General features: G+C 42.8%; 1 protein-coding gene across 5 annotated transcripts in view; it reads left to right on the forward strand.

Annotated features, from left to right (window-relative positions):
• Positions 1-15,173, forward strand: part of LOC139565067 (adhesion G protein-coupled receptor E1-like) — a 40,151-nt gene that overhangs the window by 4,984 nt on the left and 19,994 nt on the right. For 2 of the 5 annotated variants that reach the window (XM_071385098.1, XM_071385099.1), the window contains exons 2-5: positions 3,527-3,604; positions 5,326-5,508; positions 5,786-6,028; positions 6,776-6,928. In XM_071385098.1, coding sequence (XP_071241199.1) covers positions 3,527-3,604; positions 5,326-5,508; positions 5,786-6,028; positions 6,776-6,928 — 657 coding nt within the window. Of the gene's footprint in view, positions 1-3,526; positions 3,605-5,325; positions 5,509-5,785; positions 6,029-6,775; positions 6,929-8,344; positions 12,268-15,173 lie in introns of those variants that run through there. The other 3 variants (XM_071385100.1, XM_071385101.1, XM_071385102.1) reach the window with 3 other exon arrangements.

A 15,173-nucleotide genomic window follows, 5' to 3' on the forward strand; every position in this document is an offset into this window, starting at 1 on the left:
GGGGGAATATACATGGCTGTGATGATGACCGTGGAGAATTCTCTCTGGAGGTAATGCAGACTGCATTTGATTGTGAGGAATTCTAGGTCGGGTGAACAAAAGGACTTGAGTTCCTGTACATTACCACAATCATACCATGAGTAGTTAATCATACACATCTGCCTTTCTTTTTCCCGGAGAGTTCTTTATTCCTGTCTGCGCGATGTACAGCTGGCTGTATGGACAGGGACAGTATGGAAGGAGATCCTCGCCCTGACCTTGTCTACTTTATTGTCCAGGCACTGAACATTAGCGAGTAATATACTCGGAAGCAGTGGGTGGTATTAACGCCTCCACCGGCCAGCATCTTGGAGCAGTCACTGGGATAAGTGGAATTGCCTTGGGGGGTAAGAACAAAGGATCAAATTCAGGAAAGTTGTTTTCTTGCAAAAATGCTTGTGAGTTACCGCCGCTTTAATGTTCAAAAGTTATTTCTGGCTGTATGTAATAATGCAAAGGATGTTCTGCGCTAATAAGGTGAGAAATAACATAAAAAGGAGCCATGAACAGGGCGACCATGTCTATCAGCGCCATCTTGAAAGCTATGCAAGGGGAAATAGATTATAAGCCTTGAGAGGCACCTAAGGGTAGAATAATGACAAGCCATGATGTCAACTGTCACACTCTGGCAAAACAGTTATCTGTGGAGGGAAAACACGGTAGATCCATTCTGCTACTCAGTTCAATGGTAGCAGCTGGAAAGTTAGTGTCAGTCTGGTTGGCAGATGGAGTGGAGGAGGATAAATGGAGGGTTGTGAAGGGAGAGAACAAAGCTACTGTATCAGAGAACATTGTTTGACAGATGATTCCTCAATGAAATGTTACACTATTTAAAAACGTTTTGTCTTCATATTTTTTACTAGTTAGAGTGAAACAGAGAGCACCATCAATGTGGAACTTAAACAGTGCCTACACATCGTTTTACATTTACATTTACATTTAAGTCATTTAGCAGACGCGACTTACAAATTGGTGCATTCACCTTATGATATCCAGTGGAACAGCCACTTTACAATAGTGCATCTAAATCTTTTAAGGGGGGGGGGGGGGGGTTACAAGGATTACTTTATCCTATCCTAGGTATTCCTTAAAGAGGTGGGGTTTCAGGTGTCTCCGGAAGGTGGTGATTGACTCCGCTGACCTGGCGTCGTGAGGGAGTTTGTTCCAACATTGGGGTGCCAGAGCAGCGAACAGTTTTGACTGGGCTGAGTGGGAACTGTACTTCCTCAGAGGTAGGGAGGCGAGCAGGCCAGAGGTGGATGAACGCAGTGCCCTTGTTTGGGTGTAGGGCCTGAAGGTACGGAGCTCCGTAGGCAAGCACCATGGTCTTGTAGCGGATGCGAGCTTCAACTGGAAGCCAGTGGAGAGAGCGGAGGAGCGGGGTGACGTGAGAGAACTTGGGAAGGTTGAACACCAGACGGGCTGCGGCGTTCTGGATGAGTTGTAGGGGTTTAATGGCACAGGCAGCCCAGCCAACAGCGAGTTGCAGTAATCCAGACGGGAGATGACAAGTGCCTGGATTAGGACCTGCGCCGTTTCCTGTGTGAAGCAGGGTCGTACTCTGCGGATGTTGTAGAGCATGAACCTACAGGAACGGGCCACCGCCTTGATGTTAGTTGAGAACGACAGGGTGTTGTCCAGGATCACGCCAAGGTTCTTAGCGCTCTGGGAGGAGGACACAATGGAGTTGTCAACCGTGATGGCGAGATCATGGAACGGGCAGTCCTTCCCCGGGAGGAAGAGCAGCTCCGTCTTGCCGAGGTTCAGCTTGAGGTGGTGATCCGTCATCCACACTGATATGTCTGCCAGACATGCAGAGATGCGATTCGCCACCTGGTTATCAGAAGGGGGAAAGGAGAAGATTAATTGTGTGTCGTCTGCATAGCAATGATAGGAGAGACCATGTGAGGTTATGACAGAGCCAAGTGACTTGGTGTATAGCGAGAATAGGAGAGGGCCTAGAACAGAGCCCTGGGGGACACCAGTGGTGAGAGCACGTGGTGAGGAGACAGATTCTCGCCACGCCACCTGGTAGGAGCGACCTGTCAGGTAGGACGCAATCCAAGCGTGGGCCGCGCCGGAGATGCCCAACTCGGAGAGGGTGGAGAGGAGGATCTGATGGTTCACAGTATCAAAGGCAGCCGATAGGTCTAGAAGGATGAGAGCAGAGGAGAGAGAGTTAGCTTTAGCAGTGCGGAGCGCCTCCGTGACACAGAGAAGAGCAGTCTCAGTTGAATGACTAGTCTTGAAACCTGACTGATTTGGATCAAGAAGGTCATTCTGAGAGAGATAGCAGGAGAGCTGGCCAAGGATGGCACGTTCAAGAGTTTTGGAGAGAAAAGAAAGAAGGGATACTGGTCTGTAGTTGTTGACATCGGAGGGATCGAGTGTAGGTTTTTTCAGAAGGGGTGCAACTCTCGCTCTCTTGAAGACGGAAGGGACGTAGCCAGCGGTCAAGGATGAGTTGATGAGCGAGGTGAGGTAAGGGAGAAGGTCTCCGGGAATGGTCTGGAGAAGAGAGGAGGGGATAGGGTCAAGCGGGCAGGTTGTTGGGCGGCCGGCCGTCACAAGACGCGAGATTTCATCTGGGGAGAGAGGGGAGAAAGAGGTCAAAGCACAGGGTAGGGCAGTGTGAGCAGAACCAGCGGTGTCGTTTGACTTAGCAAACGAGGATCGGATGTCGTCAACCTTCTTTTCAAAATGGTTGACGAAGTCATCCGAAGAGAGGGAGGAGGGGGGGGGGGGGGGGAGGAGGATTCAGGAGGGAGGAGAAGGTGGCAAAGAGCTTCCTAGGGTTAGAGGCAGATGCTTGGAATTTTAGAAGACTCTCTCTGTGACCACAACATTCCACACTACTGCTGCCTCTTCTCTCCACTCATTACCACAATGGACTGACTACCCATTCACTATCATACAGACTCAGGAGGTTTACAGTCATTATCACATAGTCCCATGCCAAGTGATGGCTTCCTGGTAAAGAGGAAATGGTCACCTCCGGACAGCCGTGTGCAATTCAGGGGTTATTATGGGCATATCCTGTGAGCACAGTTGCCATAGGAACAATCTGCTGAAATCCAGATAGGGGGTATACCTTTTTGAACAGAGAGAGATAAACCTTTAAACCTTTACAAACTATTGCTGTAAGTTTCTGTTCCTGAAACCTCTCCAACTGATTAATGTTACAACCTTACAATCATAGTAAAAGGTTGGTTCTACAAAAGTAGTTTTGTCATGTACTTGTCAATATTACACATGTTCCCGGGCATTCCCCCAATACCATTAATGTTCTGTGCTATCCAGGATCCTTGGGACGTCCCTACCATATTAAATTTGAAATGTAAAAAGGTAAGGGGGAAGGTTAGGGTAAGGTGAGGGTTACGGTTAGGGTTAGGCTTTAGGGTAGGGATGTTCCAAGTATCCAGGATAGCACTGACCATATGATAATGGGACAACTTATTGGAGAATCTGCCTGTTGCTTCCTCTGCAGCTCTTCACCTTGCCCCGCTGATGGAACATGTATCAGGCTGTCCCCCAGGATTCTCGAAAATTGAGAAAGATTGCATCGGTATGTACATGTCTGTCTTGTATGATATCTTCTATATACAGTTGAAGTCGTTTACATACACTTAGGTTGGAGTCATTAAAACTCGTTTTTCAACCACTCCATAAATTTCTTGTTAACAAACTATTGTTTTGGCAAGTCAGTTAGGACATCTACTTTATGCATGACACAAGTAATTTTTCCAACAACTGTTTACAGATTATTTCACTTATAATTCACTGTATCACAATTCCAGTGGGTGAGAAGTTTACATACACTAAGTTGACTGTGCCTTTAAACAGCTTGGAAAATTCCAGAAAATGTTGTCATGGCTTTAGAAGCTTCTGATAGACTAATTGACATATTTTGAGTCAATTGGAGGTGTACCTGTGGATGTATTTCAAGGCCTACCTTCAAACTCAGTGCCTCTTTGCTTGACATCATGGGAAAATCAAAAGAAATCAGCCAAGACCCCAGAAAAAAAACTTGTAGACCTCCACAAGTCTGGTTCATCCTTGGGAGCAAATTCCAAACGCCTGAAGGTACCACGTTCATCTGTACAAACAATAGTACGCAAGTATAAACATCATGGGACAACACAGCCGTCATACCGCTCAGGAAGGAGACGAGTTCTGTCTCCTAGAGATGAACGTACTTTGGTGCTAAAAGTGCAAATCAATTTCAGAACAACAGCAAAGGACCTTGTGAAGATGCTGGAGGAAACAGGTACAAAAGTATCTATATGCACAGTAAAAACAAGTTCTATATCGGCATAACCTCAAAGGCCGTTCAGCAAGGAAGAAGCCACTGCTCCAAAACCGTCATAAAAAGCCAGACTACCGTTTGCAACTGCACATGGGGACAAACATTGTACTTTTTGGAGAAATGGCCTCTGGTCTGATGAAACAAAAATAGAACTGTTGGCCATAATGACCATCATCATGTTTGGAGGAAAAAGGGAGAGGCTTGCAAGCCGAAGAACACCATCCCAACCGTGAAGCACGTTGTGGGGGTGCTTTGCTGCAGGAGGGACTGGTGCATCACAAATCGATGGCATCATGCGGTAGGAAAATGATGTGGATATATTGAAGACATCAGTCAGGAAGTTAAAGCTTGGTCACAAATGGGTCTTCCAAATGGACAATGACCCCAAGCATACTTCCAAAGTTGTGGCAAAATGGCTTACAAAGTCAAGGTATTGGAGTGGCCATCACAAAGCCCTGACCTCAATGCCATAGAAAATTTGTGGGCAGAATTGAAAAAGCGTGTGCGAGCAAGGAGGCCTACAAACCTGACTCAGTTACACCAGCTCTGTCAGGAGGAATGGGCGAAAATTCACCCAACTTATTGTGGGAAGCTTGTGGAAGGCTACCTGAAACATTTGACCCAAGTTAAACAATTTTAAAGGCAACGCTACCAAATACTAATTGAGTGTATGTAAACTTCTGACCCACTGAGAATGTGATGTAAGAAATAAAAGCTGAAATAAATCATTCTCTCTACTATTATTCTGACATTTCACATTCTTAAAATAAAGTGGTGATCCTAACTGACCTAAGACAGGGATTTTTAATTGGATTAAATGTCAGGAATTGTGAAAACTGAGTTTAAATGTATTTTGCTAAGGTGTATCTAAACTTCCGACTTCAACTGTATATCTCTATTATATTTTAAATGACCATTCCCATTCCCCAACCATTCTACCTCTCTTCACACTTTCTCAATGCCTCTGTTTTTGACCCCAGATGAGGATGAGTGTAATCCTCCTAGTGATTACTATGACGATGACCCTGTAACACCACAAATCTGTGGTGAGAATGCAGCATGCATCAACACTGAAGGAAGCTTCTACTGTCAATGTGCTCTTGGGTTCAGATCATCATCACAGCGGATGAACTTCACAGCTGCCTCACCTGAAAAATGTATAGGTAAACAACTCTCTTTTTTAGTTACCTTATAGCATTTCTATACATTGCAGTCCTGGCCAGAGAACACAGCACTGCTGCAATTTTGGAATCCATACACTTATTCACTATAGTGACTATACTGTACTGAACAAAATATAAACGCAACATGCAAAAATTTAAAATAATTTACTGAGTTACAGTTCATATAAGGAAATCAATCAATTGAAATAAATAAATTAGACCATTATCTATGGATTTCACATGACTGGGAATACAGATATGAATCTGTTGGTCACAGATACCTTTAAAAAGGAAGGGGCGTGGATCAGAAACCAGTCAGTATCTGAAGTGGCCACCATTTGCCTCATGCAGCGCAACACATCTCCTTCACATAGAGTTGATCAGGCTGTTGATTGTGGCCTGTGGAATGTTGTCCCACTCCTCTTCAATGACTGTGTGAAGTTGATGAATATTGATCGGAACTGGAACACGCTGTCGCACACGTCGATCCAGAGCATTCCAAACATGCTCAACATGTCTGGTGAGTATGCAGGCCATGAAAGAACTGGGACATTTTCAGCTTCAAGGAATTGTGTACAGATCCTTGCGACATGGGGCTGTGCATTATCATGCTGAAACATAAGGTGATGGCGGCTGATGAAGGGCACGTCAATGGGTCTCTGGATCTCGTCACTGTATCTCTGTGCATTCAAATTGTCATAGATTAAATGCAATTGTGTTCGTTGTCCATAGCTTATGCCTGCCCATACAATAACCCCACCGCCACCATCGGGTCACTCTGTTCACAACGTTGACATTAGCAAACCACTCGCCCACACAACGCCATACATGCTGTCTGCGATCGCTATGCCGGTTTGAAGTACTGCCAAATTCTCTAAAACAACATTGGAGGCGGATTTTGGTAGAGAAATTAACACCAGCTCTGGTGGACATTCCTGAAGTCAATTGCACGCTCCCTCAAAACTTGAGAAATCTGTGGCATTGTGTTGTGTGACAAAACTGCACATTTTAGAGTGGCCTTTTATTGTCCGCAGTACAAGGTGCACCTGTGTAATGATCATGCTGTATAATCAGCTTCTTGATATGCCGGATTATCTTGGCAAAGGAGAAATGCTCACTAACAAGGATGTAAACAAATTTGTACACAACATTTCAGCTCATGAAACATGGGACCAACAGTTACATGTTGCGTTTAAATTTTTGTCCAGTGTATATTCTACGTTTGCATTTGAGGTGTGACTGACTATTCCTTTCTCTGTGCCTCAAGACATCAACGAGTGTTTGGAGAATAAGGACACCTGTTGTCCCAATGCCGAGTGTCACAATGTGTTAGGGTCCTACTCCTGCATCTGCAATGAGGGGTTTGTCTCCAGTACTGGAGCGGAAAGTTTTACATTTGGCCAAAGAGCCACGTGTGAAGGTAAGATGCCAAAGAAAACTGGTGATAACACTAAATATCAAAAGATGTGTACATCCAGAGAGCATATCAGGCATATACAGGATGTCATCATGTATGAAATGGTGAGAGTTTCCTTTTCCTAATGGTGTTTTTTACCCACATGTAGATAGAAACGAGTGTGTGGACGACAGCACAATTTGCGGGAAGCATACACAGTGCTTCAACATTAAAATTCTATAAATAAAAAAATGTAATTCATGATTTCCGAAAAGAAAAGTTTGCTCAGCCACAAATAGGACAGGCTGCCTTCTCTTGCCTTCTCATATAATGAGAAGATTTGGTTGAAAAGTTTGTTTTTAAATACCTCACCAACGTCTCTCTACCTCACTGTCCATACCCTGACACAGGAAGCAGCAGATTTTACAGCGTTCCTAAAACAGCTGCCAGGAAATGGAACCTATGATGTCACCATCAGGGTATCTATTCAATAGCCAGGTCCCAGATCTGTTTGCGCTGTCTTGCCAACCGCTATGGTCATTGTCACGCCATTGGCACAAACAGATCTGGGACCAGGCTATCTATTCAGGGGCTGGTTAACAGTGGGACCAGGGTCGGTACCCTTTTGCCTACATACTGTATAGCCAACAGTACCACGTTGTTCACACACTAGTGAAAGTTCTGAAGCTGTGATCAACCACCTCAGACTGGTGTTAGAGTGTCACTTTCCATTGTGGACAGGCAAGGAGCTCTCATTTTAAGATATTTTTTCCATCAAGAAAGTCATCAAAACGTAATCTATGCAGTGCAGTTTATCAGCTATATGGTGGTGCTGCTGTAATGCTTGACATGATGCAACAGTTCTGTTTATTTTTGCAACGCAACACTTCATTGGTTGCAGAGCAACAGCTTGTGTTTTATAAGGGGATGTGGTTATGAGAGGGTGGTTTTCAGGGTTGAGTTAAATATATTCTGCTTTATAAAAGGCTGGCGTAGAGTAAGAGAGCAAGGAAGTCACAGAGCGAGCTGTGAAGAGATGATCTACACTAGATATTAGATCATTTTGATATCTTGTAATGACTTTTGATTGATTCTGCTCCAACTAAAACAGTTTGGGTATGTTATGTTATAGGAACAGTATGTCATATTCTTTATATTTTATGTGACTATGTGGGTCAAAAACACTTGTTTTCATTTTCCGTTTGCAAAAAGTTTTCATGGGGTGTGCCCTAATGAACACAACCATTTCCTCCCCCGATGCTGCGCCGGCTCCAGTCAGGCCTCTGGTCTGGTCCAGGTCAGGTAGTAGTTGAGACAGGCAGCCCATGTTTGAGGGTTGTCTCGATTGTTTGAGCCTTTAGAAGAAACACAATAAAAAACAAATAGATCCGAAATAAAGCCCAAACATTTGTCTAATATATTCATCCTCTGCATGAACAGGAAAAGGGGTGAGGAGACAACAGGATGAGCTGGAACCGTGCCAAGATCATATCTATTGGCCTGTGATTGGCTCGCTAGCATATAAAGGGACTGTGTGGAATTGTGTGTGTTGGATGGCTAGAGGAGGACCTTTGGGACAGAATGAACTGGTCTGTGAAGTGAATGTACATTGACCCATAATAACCACTCCAAGATCAGTGACAACCACTTACACACTGGGCAAAAACTGGTTGAATCAACACTGTTTCCATGTCATTTCAACCAAAAAAACTGATTAGGTTTGCAAAAATTCATCAACGTAAGGGAATTTGGTATTTTTATCACCTAACTTTTAACCTAAATCCAATGACAGGGTGAAATTTGTGGTTGATTTCAGGTTGAATTCACATTCAATTCAAGTTAGTTGACAGCTCAACCAAATGTAAATCCAAACTAGACGTTGAACTGATGTCTGTGCCCAGTGGTTATGCATTACAATCAGTCAGGCTATTTTGGTGAACAAGCCTATTTTTCTAAGTCTGGGGTAATATGATGAAGCAAGAAGGGTAAACTCAAAGGGTAAAACAGAAGGGCGAACTTTAATCTGACATGACATCTGACATGACATTTGACATGAATTAGGGTTTTCGTGTATTTAGTGAAATGTTTTATTTTTCCTTGGTACTGTAGCCCACCCTCACTGACTGGCTTTAACGTCAGCTCTGAATAAAGTCTGTGGTGGACTATTTATACATCTGTGCTCCACTTCTTCTCTAGTAGGATCCAGAACATGTACAGCAGGCTAAATACTATTGTAATCCCATGTATAAGAACTACATTATCTAAAGCAAAGGCTTTGTGTACATACTCATTGTGAGTGTGAGGTAGTACATCTGCCCACTAAGCTATTCTTTGTGTTTTTATGTACTGTAAGAAAGTTATGTGGGGAAATGAGCTACACTAGATTAATTATTGGCAGTGATTATTTTGTAAGGGATAAATGGTTGGTTATCAAAATGTTTTTTAGGCCCCACCTGCTCAAATATCTCAAAACTGCATCTCTTTAATCACATTCCTTTTCTCTGCATTAGTTCACAGTATCATTTGACGGTGTAACTTAGCCAGAGTTCACTCATCACTACCATAAGAATCCTTGGCACCTAAGGGCAGTACGTACAACAGACCCACACTAGGAATCTTGATGAATTCTTTGATCCATTGTTGGCACCACTAAAGTCTTTCCCAGGTCAGATTCTAGTCACACCAAGGTCACAGTACAGTAAAACTGCTGCTCCTCCCTGGACACCAGAATGAAACCAGTCAAGGCCATGCCATGCCAGTTGTCTGTCACCACTAGGTCCACAGGTCACCAGAGCTCCATGCCTGTGCTATTGTTTAGGAGCGAGGAACACTGATGTATTCCAGATGGCCGTCCTCACCCATCACCCAAATGTCCTCACCCCAAGTCCCAAATTAGACAGAGCTATACTTGTATGAACAGACCCTGTATACAGTTATTGGGAGCTAAGAGTTATAAGATGGGAGGTAAGGACCCATTAGCATTAGTTAGTATATACACTGAATGTACAAAACATTAGGAACACCTGATCTTTCCATGACATCGACTGACCAGGTGAATCCAGGTGAAAGCTAAGCTCCCTTATTGATGCCACCTGTTAAATCCACTTCAATCAGTGTAGATGAAGGGAGGAGACAGGTTCATGAATGATTTTCAACCTTGAGACAATTGAGAAATGTATTATGTATGTCTGTCATTCAGAAGGTGAATGGGCAAGACAAAAGATTTAAGTGCTTTTGAATGGGGTACGGTAGTAGGTGCCAGGTGCACCAGTTTAAGTGTGTCAAGAACTGCAATGCTGCTGGGTTTTTCACGCTGATTCGTTTCCTGTGTGTATCAAGAATGGTCCACCACCCAAAGGACATCCAGCCAACTTCACTCAAATTTGGGAAGCATTGGGTCAAGATTGGCCAGCATCCCTGTGGAATGCTTTCAACACCTTGTAGAGTCCATGCCCCGGGGAATTCAGGCTGTTCTGAGAGCAAAACGGGGTACAAATCAAGATTAGGAAGGTGTGTAAAATAATTATTTAGTATGTTTTTTTATTTTTTACAACACAAAACATACACATACAAACAACAACATTACAAAACATCCATTACATCACACCTGCCCAGACACACATGCTCACACCCCCATCTCCAGCGCTGCATCACTCTCGCCTCAAACTGCACCACTTTGTTTCTCTCCGTCGCCCACACACTTTCAACATTTAAATAATAAAGCATTTCACCTTTCCATTGTGTTAACAATGGAGGATTGGTTGATTTCCAGTTTTTAAATATATGTTTTTTCAAGATGATTGACCAAAAAAGTATAGTCCAACCCATTGAGTACCTCATTGCACCCTCATATGCCATGTCTTGAAATATGCAGACTGAAAACTTTTGGACTTTAGATCATTCCCAGAAGGCATGTATTATTGAGTCATTGTTAGATTTACAAGACTCTGCCATTGAGCTGTAGAATTTGTGAATGTTGTCTCTTGTATAATACATTCTATACATTAGTTTAGTTTATACTGGATTAAGCATACATTTTTGTTAACTGTAATGTAGTTAGTTATGTTCCAACATTTCCTCCAACTTGTGCCAATATCAGTTCTTTTTAAGTCTTGGTTCCAATAGTTTTTTTTTTTTTTTAAGAGATTGGATAGTTGGAAAGGCTCTCTGCAAGGTTTTGTATATCACAAAATAGGATTCCCTCAACATTACTCTGACGTCCAAAAGATTCGGTAAAATATACATTTTAAGTTGCATCTTTTTGAAAATATCTACATTGGTCAATCCAAAATTGCTTTTAATGCTGTCATGGAAATAAATGTATTTCCTAGTCATTTTGTTGATCACTGCTCTTTAGGGTTCCATGATCTCTCTCTCTCTCTCTCTAAAGGAATAAAGACATTTCAAATGTCATATTATGGATATATACTGTGTTGTAATGATGTGCAAATAGTTTCCTCCCCCTCTCTATGTCTTTCTTTCTATCTACAACCTTGTTTTCCACTTCCTCCACTCTATCAAACTGTGTGGCCTAAATTGAATCAGACATGAAGGAGTCTGGGTTGTGAGACTGTTCATTGTTATACAGAACACTGCTTGGACACACTCCCATAGGCTGTGGTTGTCTATTAATGGTGGTGATGACAAATATATGGTTCTCTCCTTTTTGTCTTTGAGCAGATGGCGTCTGTTCATACTGATAACAATGTAACAATGTAGTGTAATATACAAAACTCCCAGTGGAATCCACTAACAATGGACATTAAAAACAAGTCATTTTCTTTCTGTGCGTAAATCAAATGTTATGATTTAAAGTCATGGAACCCTAAAGAGCAGAGATCATAAAATGAAACAGCAGCAGTTGCCCCCTCCTCGTCCTCCAACCTCATTTCGCTCCCTCACTGTCTCAGGGGCGTGACTCAACACCAGCGGCTCAACTGAAACTCTGCCCAGAAACCTCTTAGTATGCCAGTGAGCCAGACACAGCCCAGACCACCACAGCCAAACACACAGGGTGGAAGAGAAGGAGAGTGAGTGAGAGACACAGAGTTCTAGGCAAGTGATGAGAGCACAGTGACTACTTGTCATTTTATCTCTCATTTGGTGATGTCAGCAGAGCTCAATCTACTAGACAGAAGCTTGACTGAGTTGATGGATATGGGTGCCATTTTTCTTCAGTAAAACAACCCTGAGAAGTTTGCAGAAACTCCTGAGAAAAAAGAGAAGCCGGATCTTTATCACACTTTTGAATAGACCGTTCAGATAGGGGCAGAGTTTCAGCCCTGGTCTAATCTTGTGCGTTGTGATTCTCATAGTGAGATTATTCTTCACCATGACAGGCAGACTGCATCTCCTGATTCTGGGTGAGTCCTTTTTGTAAACTGTTTACACAGAAGTCATGTTGCCATGGAGAAGGTTGTGTGTTTGGGAGAGAAAGCACTAAATCAGACAGTGTTTATGTTTGGTCGGGATGGTTAGATGAAGAGTAAAGTAAAAGACATGTGGCTGTTGAACTTGAAGAGGCAAATCCTAACTTTAATTGAATTTTCACTTAGTCTCCCATTGATATCAAAGCATAACTAAGTGATCATTTGACTTAAATTAGGATTTGCCTGAAATGCTAACGTGCAAATTCATTGGCAGGTCATCATGATCAGGGTCCCACAGGAGGTCACTACAGGGTTGAACACCTCTCAGCTTAGCCTGCTCCAAGATCTGTTCTTACTGTCTTGACAACCCCTATGGTCATGATCACATGCCAAACACAAACAGATCTGGGATCAGGCTACTCTCAGATTGCATTAGACATCATTTCTGACATAAGCTGAAACTACATTTAGGAACAACTGAAAAATGTTATTAAGTAAAGCGGAATGGTGGAGTTGTCATATAAAGTACCCAATTGTCATACTTAAGGAAAATTAAAGGTACCTTTATAGAATATTACTCAAGTAAAAGTGAAAGTCAGCCAGTAAAATACTACTTGAGTAAAAGTCTAAAAGTATTTGGTTTTAAATGTACTTAAGTATCAAAAGTAAATGTATACATCCTTTCACATTCCTTATATTATGCAAACCAGACGGCACAATTTTCTTGTTTTAAGAATGTATGGTTAGCCAGGGGCACACTCCAACACTCAGACATCATGTACAAACAAAGCATTTGTGCTTAGTGAGTCCGCCAGACAGTAGGGATGACCAGGGATGTTCTCTTGATAAGGGTGTAAATTGGACCATTTTCCTGTCCTGCTAAGCATTCAAAATGTAAAGAGTACTTTAGGGTGTGAAGGAAAATGTATGGAGTAAAAAGTACATTATTTTCTTTAGGAATGTAGTGAAGTAAAAGTAAAAGTTGTCAAAAATATACATAGTGAAGTACAGATACACCAAAAATCTACTTAAGTAGTACTTTAAAGTATTTTTACTTAAGTACTTTACACCAGTGTGAGTTATTTGAATCCTTTGTATTGAAATGAGTCAGATGACAGCAGAAATGTATCTCGTTCTTCTCAGTAATTGCAGGTTTAATGATATAGTGGTTTAATCACAACAATTGAGAACATCTCTAAGACATACGGTGGGGGGAGAGCACAGCAAGTCCCTTTGAGATATTTGAGACGACAACGTGCCATTGTGTGTGCCAAGGTTGGAATCCATTTAAAATCCTGTTAATAGCCTGTTGAAATTGTTCAGTTGTTCAGTTTATTGCAACTATTTTACATGTGGCTAATAGATCTGTCTTGCTTCCTTGTGGAATCCCTTTTACGGCATTAGCGTTTATAACTTATTTCCAGTAAATGGAAAATCAGGAAGTACTTTTTACTGGTTCATTGAGTAAGACAGAGCAATAGGGACACAGCTCTTAATATGGAAACAATGACACTCATCAGAACTGAATGGAACCTAAAGGACAGACCGTTGTCATAACACTGAATGACTTCTGGGAATCTGAGGACTAAAAGCCTGAAGGAGCACATTCAGAGGAATTAGCAGTAGACAGAGAGACAGCCAGAGAGAGACACTCTCCCTATCTTCATCCTAGACTCTGGGTCCCTCTCCCTAAAGAGACCCTCTGTTCCTCGGCCTTTAACAGTGGTATTTATACTCTGTGATCTCCCCTGAAGCACCCCACAGTCTGATAACAGTCACACCCACTCCGCCTCACCCATATTGTCTTTGAAACGCACACATGTGCATGCACACACACGCTCACACACACACACACAAACACAAAAACATGCACACGTATGCACACACATACACTGTATATCCTTGTTGCCATGACATCACAGCAAGGTGATAACATTCAGTGTGATGTCTCGCTGCCGTGAAGAAGACAGGAAGTCTTTGATGACACGTTGCAAGGGGTGGCTAATTGAGGTGAGGCGACTATCCCTCTTTAGGTGCATTTGGTTAGTTAGTGTCTCAATGGCTGAAACCTTTTCTGTCAAATTCTTTAGAATTTAGAAGTATCAAATAAAATAAAATGTTATTGGTCGCGTACATATTTTTTGCAGATGTTATTGGGGTGTAGCGAAATGCTTGCAGTAATATCTAACAATACACAACAATTCACACAAATCTAAAAAGTAAAATAATGGAATTAAGAAATATAGAAATATTAGGACGAGCAATGTTGGAGTACGGAGTATATGTATATAAAACAGTATGTAAAGTGACCAGTGTTCCATTATTAAAGTGACGAGTGTTCCATGACTATGTACATAGGGCAGCAGCCTCTAAGGTGCATGGTAGAGTAACCAGGTGGTAGCCGTCTAGTGACAGTGATTAAAGTTCAGGGCAAGGTATTGGACGGTGGCCAGCTAGTGGTGACTATTTAACAGTCTCATGGCCTTGCGATAGAAGCTGTTTTTCAGCCTCTCAGTTCCAGCTTTGATGCACCTGTACTTACCTCGCCTTCTGGATGGTTGCGGGGTGAACAGGCCGTGGCTCGGGTGGCTGAGGTCCATGATGGTCTTCCTGGCCTTCCTGTGACACCGGGTACTGTAGATGTCCTAGAGGCCAGGCAGTATGCCCCGGGAAATACATTGGGCAGACCACACTACCCTCTGGAGAGCCCTGTCTTTGCGGACGGTGCAGTTGCCGTAACAAGCGGTGATACAGCCCGACAGGATGCTCTCAATGGTGCATCTGTAAAAGTTTGTGAGGGTCTTATGGGCCAAGCCGAATTTGTGTGGGTGGACCATTTCAGATTGTCAGTGATGTGTGCGCCAAGGACTTTGAAGCTTTTCACCTTCTCCACTGCGGTC

This window comes from Salvelinus alpinus, chromosome 36 (genome assembly GCF_045679555.1).
Source record: "Salvelinus alpinus chromosome 36, SLU_Salpinus.1, whole genome shotgun sequence".
Classification (NCBI taxonomy): domain Eukaryota; kingdom Metazoa; phylum Chordata; class Actinopteri; order Salmoniformes; family Salmonidae; genus Salvelinus; species Salvelinus alpinus.